Genomic DNA, 10,538 nt, shown 5'->3' on the forward strand with positions numbered 1-10,538 from the left:
AGTCAGATAGTCAAGTACTTCCATAATATGGCCCTACTTTGTCTTTCCAATCACATTGTGCTACTTTTAGTCAATTCATTGCTCCTTGTGGAGGTCTTTGGCTTCCTCTCCAAGACTGTAAATCCTACCTTGTCTTCAAAGTACAACTCAAAAATTCACCTCCCCTAACAGCACTAGCCCAGACAAACCCAGCCTTTTAACTTCTAATAGACTCATGCAGCACTTGCTTACCATACTGCTGGTCCAACCTTTACTATAAACTGCTTTGCAGGGTTAACATACTGTTCATGCACGTAAGTCTTAGGTCTCCATCTAGACCTGTGCTGTGCAATACAGTAGTCACCAGGCACATGTAGCCATAATGTATAAATCAATTAAAATTAAGTACAATTTAAAATTTACTTCTTCTTTCACACCACTCACATGGCTAGAGGCTACCATATTGGACAGGACAGATGTAGAAGATTACCATCATCACGGATATTTCTGAGTGCCTTGAGTACAAGAACTGCATTTTATACTTCTTCCTATTTCATACTGTGAAGATGGTACCTACATAAACAGTGAGAGTTCAATAAATATTAAATAGAATAACAAAAAAATAACTTTCTGGATAAGAGAATGCTGACATGATCCTAATTACGCTGTAAACTATCTTCCACATTAGCACAAGGTCTACACATTAAGCTAATGCCTGTCATTGGTTCAAGTTTTCAGTTGTTTTTCCATTAGTATTCTCTAGGAGTCAACCACACAAATAACACTTGCATGGTATTTTTCAGTTTATGAAGTGCTTCACATTCACCATTCAGTAGGCCAATATATGTTCTAAGGAACATATTTACCTAGTGGCAACTAAGTGCAAGGCACTCTGTGAGGTGTTTTTCCTGTGTTTTCATCAGCCTCACAAGATAAAGAGGAAACTAAGGCTGAGAGAGGGTAACCTAGCCACACCCACCAGTAACAAAATCCTCATTTCACCCACTGCATCTTTAACTCCTACTGCCTACAGATTTCCAGACACAAAGCCAGTATGTTTACCAGGGTAGATATTGGCTAATAAAATTGCAATTTATCTTGTACTTGGAGAAAAAAGGAAAACAAAAAGTAAAGAATGAAAAGCTTTCTTTTATAATACTGAAAAATGTAATAGGTACTTACTTTGAAGGTAAATGATGCTTTTTCCTTTTAACTAGAAATACAGCCTACTTATTTTGGAAGTAAAAGCGTTAGATGAAGGGAAGGAGAACAGGCAAGTTTGAAAAGTCCAAATTATGAGACATTTTTAAAGATGTGTTATAATGTTCCTGAAGATATTATTATTGTAGGGAATATATAGTACAATACAGCCGAAGATTAATATTAAACAATGAGCTATCTAAATTTTCAAACCTATTTATATATTATTTCAAATTATATCAAATGCACAACTTAAACTTTTAAATCTTGAATGACCCAAATGTTCATTAATAATTGTAAATCATGTATTGATAGAGAGCACACTGATGAGATCTTATCATGAAACTACGATTCTGGGAGGGCAGGCATTAAAATCCTTTATGAGTTTCCATAAATATTATCCCAGAAGAGCTGAGATGTGATCCAAACTGCACTGTGTCAACCTGCCAAGCCAATGAACACTCTATCTCGTTTCTCCAAATATAAAATACTGATGCTTTTCTAGTCTAATTCAAAGAAGAGAAACTAAGATGATTACTGCACTTTTAGACTTCTTTCTAACCTCTGCCCTAATTTCTTTAAGAAAAATAACCCCAATGATGAGAAAATAGGCCCTTCATGTATCCAACTTTTTTTTTTTTGAAGATGTCTCTTATTCGCACTAAAGCTCTCATTCTCAAAAAGGGATTGAAAGACTGACATACAACAAGACATCAAAGCATTTTTTAGAAGGCCTAGTATCCACTATGGTTACTGCCAGGAAATCATTCCAAACACTCTCATTCTGAAAAAGGCAGCAGTCACAAGAGGAAAGGAAGTGGATGCTGTCAGAGGTGGCAGGTGTGTTTCGAGGCCGGCACTGTTTTGTTTTTAATGAGGCACAGTTGCAAGTCTCTAATTGTGTGCCACAAGGGAGCAAGACATCTGAGGGCATCAACCTTGAAGGAAAAGCACACTTCATTTAGATGAAGGCTTAGCACCTCTTTTAAGCAGAAAAGCTTATGGAGTTAGAATTTTTTTTAAAAGAGCAATTCATGTGTTCCGATTTAAAGAATAAAATATTAAAAATAAATTCCAAAAGCAGTTAAAGTGAAAATAACGTAAAATTTGATTCCATATTCTTTCTTTTGAGGGGAGGAGGGATGAAGGAGGAAGGATGGGAAAGAGCTACACTCTTGCCTTTTCCTTACTCTTTTGTGTAAGGTGGAGATCTATCTCTCCTTTAATAGTTTTCTCTTCAATCATTATATAAAAGCTTAAGTGTTGGTATCTGTCCGGCGTACTCCAAGTAAAATGGAAAGGAAGGAGGGAGACATGTGTCAGTTCTGTGGTGTCCTACATAAAAAGAGAGCAGTGTTTGAATTGAAAAAGAGTCAATATGCTCCCTGTAACTATGAATCAGCTAATGCTAAAAAGTATCGAGGTTTCATCTGCTTTACACCAGAACCAACCTGTGCCTACAGAAGCTACACTCTTGAGAATGCACTGTTCATCTTCAAAGCAAAATGTTTCAATCGAAGTCCCTCTACAATCTTGGGACAACTGAGGCGAAAGTCAAAAGCAGCTTCAAATTACCTTTGGCTAGTAAAGGGGGGGGGGAGGTTGGCCCATGGAGAATAAGATGATCGGTAACCCTTTCCTACCAACGTCCGGGACGAACATCAGAAGAGTTGTGTTAACAAAGCACATACAGACCAGACCCACACTGAGTGTACCCGTGAACCTTAAACGGATGTAGGACGTGGACACACGAGTGAAGTCTTTTGAGTTTCATGAACTCCTGGGAAAGGGGTGAGAGGGAGAAGAACCAAAGTCGCTACGTTTTGATTTTCCGAGGTCACTTCTAGGGACTCGTTGGCTCGCGCGTTCCGGTAGCAGAAAGCTGGCCCCGCGGCGGCCGACAATCGTCCGGCCCCGACCTCGCTCCGCCAGCTCGTGCGAGGAGGGCGCGCGAGCCAGGACCCTCCGCCCGAGGTCGGCTCGAGGCTTGGCCCCGCCACCGCCCGCCCCTGACGACCCTCGCAGGCGGCAGAGGCGGGGGCGCCGCCGGCGCGCGACTCACATGTGCGGGTTCCTCCTGAAGGCGTTGGTGATGTCCTTCACCACCCGCTGCACCAGCACCGCCACCTCCTCGCTCGTCTCGGCCATGTTGGCGGCGGCCGCGGCGGCTCGGGCGCGCCTCCAGGAGAGCGCCGAGGCGCCCGCGGGAGTTCCGCGGGGAGCGCGCGCGTGTGCGCCGGCCTGGCCGCACCCCCGCCCCCGCCGCCGCCGCCGAGCACTTCCGGGTCAGCCTGCCGGCGCCCAGGGTGTAGTCCTCGTTTGGTTTGAGGCGGCCGGCCTTGGTCTCCGACTTCTTCTCACAAGCGGGTTTCTAGCGTCGGAGAAAATGCTGCAGATTCATTTGCAAAGTTACCTCAGGTCGCTATTTTATACATTTTATCTTTGTTTCTGTTCCACTCTAAGCCGAGGAGGGAGGAGTCCTAAGGTCACTCACTCCCAGAGCCAAGAGACTGGCCTCAACTCCCCGCCCAGACCACCCTCTCTCAGCTGTTCAGGAAACGAGCCAGGACCCAGAATGCTTCTGGAAGAAAGTTTAACCGAGAGGGAGAGTCCTTTTTAGCCGTTAGTTCCTGGGCGTTCTGAGAGCTTTTTCTCTTCATTTTTTTCAGTTGAGGGTATGGGGCGGCCCAGAGACTCGTGGCGGAATGAGTCCCGATGGGACCCTGTTGGTGATCTTCTGTATCTGTGTGCCAATTTTGGCCACTGAGCAGCCGTTTTAAAAAAGTTAATTTAAAAAATTTAATAAGTGGATTACAAGCAGAAAAAGTAAAGTTACTTGCTGTCAGCATGAAGGGAGTAGAAGTACAGAACTATTTTTTAGATTTTCTACTTCGAGTGTACGTCATCTTGCACATCATTTCGTGTCCTTTGAACGTTGCGTGTTAATTTTGAAGTTAAAAAACCAAGTCCCTGACAAGGTTTGCTCTTACTAGCTGTTTACGTTGCAGCAAGTAATTTTTATAAGAAAAACTGGCTTTTTAGTCCATTTATTTTGAAATGCCATAATTCAACTTTTTATATATCAGATTTTCCTTCATCCTTCTGTGTTGGAAAAATCTAGCTGCTTTTGGCCAGTTCTTTTTACTTAATCCTTGAAGTCTTATCTTTTCAAGACTTTTTTTTTAAAGCAAGCTTATGGTCTTTTTAATGTGAACATATGTGGAGCTTTTGAAGTAGAGTTGATGATTGTGAAAGTAAAAACCATCCACTAGATACAAAATTATAAAGCAATGAGTGAGAAATTATATCCAGTGATCAATACTCCCTGTAAGTATGTTGAGAAAGGCTAGACCTTGGCCCTCTGGTTCTAAGAGAAATGATAGAAGTTGCATAGAATTGTAGAAAAGCAAGATGGGACAGGTTTGATTTCGTAAAGTCAGACAAACCTTAATCCATTGACAAGTTCTCAGTGAGGCAGTGGAGTGAATTTGTTTTTAGATCCCAAGGCCAAAGACTACTTCAAATGTCCTAATTACTCTAAAAATGTGATACAGTTCTCAAATGGTTTGAGTTCACTGATAACTCTTCCTCCTCTTCAGTTAATCAGAGCCTTGCATAATAAAAGTGGGAAATACATCCTGATTCCTGGGGCAGAGCTCAAAGGGACACACTCAGAAAAATTTTTTCAAATAATTTATTTTTATCTTGAAAATTAGTGTGACTTTTGTATTTAACCCTAATATATTTAACAGAAAGAAAGGGGGAAAAAACTATCCCTAAATCCTGAAGTGAAAGTGATATTACAGGAAAATAAGTGCTCTGTATGATTCTGTTTGTCCCTGTCCCACATATGCACACATACACGCACACACACCCTATTTGTATTCCTTTGAGAGGCATGAATTTTGTCTCATGTTTCTTCTAAGAGTTCACAAATTGTTTCACCTGATTATTAAAGATCTACTATGTTTTGAACACAAGTATTTTTATAGTTGGAGCATACTAGAACTCTGATCTGACCCCCTAATTTTGCAGATAAAGAAGCTGAGGTTCAAAGAATTGAAATTCATGTGACTTTAATAATTATATATACATGAGTAAGATAAATTTAACATGATTTTGTTGAAGGACTCAAAGATTTATGTTCAGGGGTCTGCAAAATACACATGAATAGTAAACTATTGTAAGTAGCTTAAATGCCCACCATTGAGGTTGATTAAATTATAGTAAATCCATGTGATGAAATACTGTGTAGTCATTTAAAAGCACATTATAACTAGGAGAACATATACTTAACTCTTAGAGGGAAGTACACTTATAGGAGAATTTTACTTTCTAAGTAACACGAAGAACAAAATACAGTTCTTGTAATATAAGAAAAAAATTAAAGTATATGTTAATAAAAACATGGATATATTTTTAATTAGCCAACTATCTCTTATGCATATTAATTTTCTTATAGGTGTATTGATTTTTAAGTGATCATGACTAATTTTTGTTCACGTGACTGTGAATGTATTTTGACACTCCTCCCATACTCCCCCAAATTTATGCCTTTCATATTTTACAAGACTATTTAATGATGAGGAGATATGTAATGACAAAAACGAGTACCAAAAAAGCACTCAAGACAACTCTAATTTTATGTATATGTTGACAAAAAATTAATCAATAGTCAATCTAAGAAAGAAATGGAAGATTTAACCCAGGAGACAGTCTTTCAGAAAGCTCTGAGAACTGTTCCACTCATTAGAGTTTAAAGAACAGTTATATAAGTTCTTGAGGCAAATGTTCATATGGCAAATGATGTATCATTGACAGTTTACATAATACAGAGCTACACGTACAAAACAAGTAGTGGATCGTGGATCATGGCCCCTTACAAGTTTATTTCTTAAGGAGTTGTTAAGAAGAAACATTATCTCCTAAGGAGGTGTGGCTAATGCAGATTAACAACACATGCTAAAGGGAAGGAGGAGGCCCTACTGGCTAAAGAAAAATTTTATTTTTAAATTTTTCTCATAACAGCCATAAAGTATGAAAACAAAGTGTACACAATATAAATATATGTATATGTATATGAATGACTGGGACAGTATAAACTAAAATGTTAATATTTATCTCCATATGATAGAACTGGAAATAATTAAGCCCCATAAATTACATTCTTTATATTCTTCTGAATGTTCCAAACTTTCTACAATGTAAAACCTAATGTATGTGTTGAGCGTGCTGGTGGGAAAGAAGACACCAAGGTGGTTTTAATGACAAGACTCGTACAATTGACCCTTTGAACAACATGAAATTTTGGCAAGCTGACCGTCCACACACTCAAAATCCTGTGTATAACTTGCAGTCGGCCCTCCATATCCCTGGTTACCATTCCTCCTTATCTGTAGTTCAGTATTCCAGAAGTTCAACCAACCCTGAATCATAGTACTATAGTATTTACTACTGAAAGAAAAAAATCTGTGTATAAGTGGACCCACACAGTTCAAACTCATGTTTTTCAAGGGTCAATTGTAGTTACTTTTGTGAAGAGTTAGAGATGGTCTTATAATCTGTTTCTATCTTTGCTCTGTATTATTCTACTTTTATCACTATAATATATTGTTTATTTACTCCATTATTTGGATTTGAAGTCCATTTTACCATGGTAACATTATGCAAGATAGAGTATAAATAGTATTAAACGTGTTTGTACCCTGTGCTACTATTACAAAAACAACAAGCTTATTTCCTCCATTAAAAAAATTAAATGCTCAATTTTAAGTGCTTCATTATAAATTACCATTGTGACTAACTATATACTTATATAGTATACCAAACCTCAATCGTAGTTGCTATCCTTAAATTTAAAATCCAAGAACTTACAAACAAATAGGAGAAGAGAAATATAATACTAGTCAGGAAATCACAATATCAATGACTTCTTCAATGTTATCTTTAAAGTTCTTATTCAAGACTAATTCAAGAAAAGGAATGGAAATTAATAAATGAATTTAAAAAGACACATACATTAAACTTAGGGGACTTTTGGTGTATCTTTTGCCTCAGTTTGTAGGTTTATTTTACCAAATACAAAACTTCATATATGATCAAGAACTTTTTTTTAAGGTCACAAAATCATGAATGCAAATGCCATCTGTTCTTATACTTAATTGATATATCTAGCACCTCATTATTCTTGTTTTTCCAGAAAGTTCACTTATTTTTTATTGAAGTATAGTTGATTTACAATAATATGTTAGTCAGGTGTTCAGCAAAGTCAGTTATATTTATTTTCAGATTATTTGCCATCATAGGTTATTATAAGATATTGAATATTGTTCCCTGTAGTACTTCATTATTGTAATTGTTGAGATAACAATAAGAAAGTGCATGTGATAATACCTTAAAACTGTGAAACACTATGCAAATTATTATTATTTCTATGAATAAATACTATATCATTACAAGTAAATTAATATTGAAGCACAATGGTAAACTAAGTCTAAGCTAAATACTGACTTTCAAAATGAAACTCTATTGTTTAATATTTCTAAAGAGAATTATACTGCTATGTAATTAATCTCCTACTTAAAACATGAACCTTTTTTAACCTGACAGGTAAATGTTATAAAGATGCTAATCAGGAAGATGACTTTAAATGACCAGTTAATGCTGATGTTTGAATCCATTATGATACAGTAGTGAAGATACTAGTTGCATAATACGGTTTTTGTTGCCTAGTAAGTGGTGTTTTATTTTTCATGACATTTGATAGTTCCAAAATCTCATCCTTTTCCTTTATCCTCTTCTTCCTACCACAGGGGCCCACAAAACCCATGATGTAATCTTCAGAAAAGAACAGGAGAAAAATGTCTGGAGAGAAAAAGAGCCAATCCAGGACTTGCATATGGAAACAGATAGGGAAATAGGTATGTCTCCATGATGGAATCAATATTTCTCATGTACTGAAGATGTCAAAGTATTGTAGGAATTTTCTTAATAATATACCATTTAATGGATGACTAAGTGGAAGAAGTACCCAAATATGAGTACATTCTTAAGGAGTTATTTTTTGCTTTATGCTTTTCTTATTCTTCAGTGTAAATATGACAATAATGAAAACCATAGACTTAGGTTACAAAGTCATAACTGAAAATTTAGGAAGGTAGTAAAGCTTCATTTTTACTATAGAAGTTTTGTCTGAGACTTCTTCAATAACTACCTAAAAGCAAGACAGGCCTATATCTCCTCTTCTTTCATCTCACTTCCTAAGCTAATTTTTCAACTCAGAAATTTTGTAATAAAAATATACCTATTTCTCAGTTTTTTCCTGTTTCCATGTTTTAAGCCACCTCTGAAACTTATCAAAATTAACATTAGTCCAAAATCACCTATAGGAAATGATGAACTTTCTTTGTTAAATGTTGAATTATGCTCTAACTTGTAGTATAGTATTTGTAGAGATTGACAGTCTGAGTTTTAGGAAGGAATGCCAAAAAGTAACTTCCAATTAACTTCTGACTTTAGGCACTTTAATTTCTAAGGTGAGTCTCTGAAATCACCATCAGTGTGCAAAAATGAGTGCAAAAAGTTGTACATTGGGTTCATAGGAGGAGAAAGCTAAATACCACCTTTGAGAGGATGAGACTTCAAGTAATTGTACACATTTATTCCATATTCCATAAATATTAATGAATGTTATTGTGTATAAGAGACTGTACTAGCTTCTGGGTATACAGTGGTGAGAAAAACAGACATTGTTCTTGCCTTCTTGTGAGACTTAGTCTAATGAAAGTGGGATACACAGTATTCAAGAAACAGAAAAATGTATAATGAAAAATTGTTATACATGACACAAAAGGTAAAGCAAGGTACCATGCTAGATGATAACAGTGTGACAGTGTGGTCAGGGAAACCTATTCCAGGTGGTGATATTTAAGCTGAGACATGAAAAATAGGAAGGAACCAGCTCTGTGAAAAGCAGAGGGAAAGCCTCAGCAGTAGTGGAAACAGTATGTGTGAAGTCCCTAAGAAGAAAAGAGCTTACATAGCATGTCTCAGAAATTGAAAGTAGGCCAAGCTAATAAATTTTACTGACCTGACAATGTTTGTAAAGTTATTTCAGGTTCAGTGTTGCTGTCACCTAGATGTCAACTATAAGCATGATTGCCTAGTTTCAATTTTTTTTTCTTTCTGTATCCTCTTGTGTTATACTGAACAGTTCACCATGGACGGCTCATGTTACATGGTTACATGGTGTCCCATGGTCAGGTATTTGGTCATGAAAGCCCAGTAGCAAACCCAGAACTGTTTCTCAAAAGGATAATATTTATCATTAGAAGAGGACAGACTTTCCCTCCAAATCCATGACATTTAAAAGAATTATTTTTTGCTACTACTGGATCTTCTGGATCGTATGGCCCAAGATCAGCTTGCATAGAAGCTCTGGGATCCATTAAAAAATGTGAGTTACTCAGTAAATTTCTGAAGCTAGAACATTTGAATAGAGTACATATTATCTCCTGAATCCAGAAAAGCCCACGTGTGTCTTTCTCAGTGGTAGAGTGTATAAGATGAAGCAGCTTGCCCTTCATATTGGTAGAAATATTGGGGCATGTCCCAGACAACTGGACTCTGAAAAGTTTCACTATGGTGACAGTTCCCTGAATGTCTTAAGGGTTTATCTAGCATCCTTTGCCGTGCTTGCATTTTGCCAAGGCATGTAGGGTATTTGTTACTTACTACACTTGAAGTCAAATACCTCAAAGGAAAAAAGGACTAAAACTCCCATTATATCCTCATAGAATCCTGTATTTTTCCCTTGTAGCATACATCAAATGTAGTTACCAGTCTAATTAGTTTAATATCTATATCCTTCTGTTGAATGTAACTCGACAAGAGCTGGAACCCTGTTTCTCCTGTTCAGTGCTGTGTATCTGTACTTTGCCTTGCATACAATGGGCTCTCAATTAATATGTAAATACATGGATAGATGAATGAAAGGAAAGGATGAGAAAAAAATAGGAAAGGATAGAATAGCCAATAAAATATATCTATGTAGTAGATATGATAAAGAAACAGTAGAGGAAGTCACCAAGGTATTTGCTTAGAGGCCTAATCATAAGGAAACCTGAGACTATTTTTGCAGTTGAAATTTTTCAGAAAGGTTTCAGGGAGCCATTGAAGGGGGTTATGCTTCTTTGTTGAAATCCACCCATTTTTCAAGAGTGCTGTCATTATTTTATACTTTGTTTAGTTGTAAATACGTACATACGTACATAATTGAGCACATACATATATATACATATACATTTTTGAGTTTTATCACATAATAAAATGAAAGAATCCATTTCATCTTTAATTTTATT

General features: G+C 36.9%; 2 protein-coding genes across 4 annotated transcripts in view; one reads left to right on the forward strand and one right to left on the reverse strand.

Annotated features, from left to right (window-relative positions):
* Nucleotides 1-3,427, reverse strand: part of PTAR1 (protein prenyltransferase alpha subunit repeat containing 1) — a 40,899-nt gene extending 37,472 nt beyond the window's left edge. For all 3 annotated transcript variants that reach the window (XM_072959575.1, XM_015243664.3, XM_072959576.1), the window contains exon 1: nucleotides 3,242-3,427. In XM_072959575.1, coding sequence (XP_072815676.1) covers nucleotides 3,242-3,327 — 86 coding nt within the window. In that variant the 5' untranslated portion in view covers nucleotides 3,328-3,427. The remainder of the gene's footprint in view (nucleotides 1-3,241) is intronic.
* Nucleotides 3,428-3,449: 22 nt separating this feature from the next.
* CFAP95 (cilia and flagella associated protein 95) overlaps nucleotides 3,450-10,538 on the forward strand; it is a 220,022-nt gene continuing 212,933 nt past the window's right edge. Inside the window, exons 1-2 of the mRNA XM_031677169.2 lie at nucleotides 3,450-3,597; nucleotides 7,992-8,099. The gene's annotated coding sequence lies outside the window, so the exon portion shown is untranslated. The remainder of the gene's footprint in view (nucleotides 3,598-7,991; nucleotides 8,100-10,538) is intronic.

This window comes from Vicugna pacos, chromosome 4, assembly GCF_048564905.1.
Source record: "Vicugna pacos chromosome 4, VicPac4, whole genome shotgun sequence".
Lineage (NCBI taxonomy): Eukaryota > Metazoa > Chordata > Mammalia > Artiodactyla > Camelidae > Vicugna > Vicugna pacos.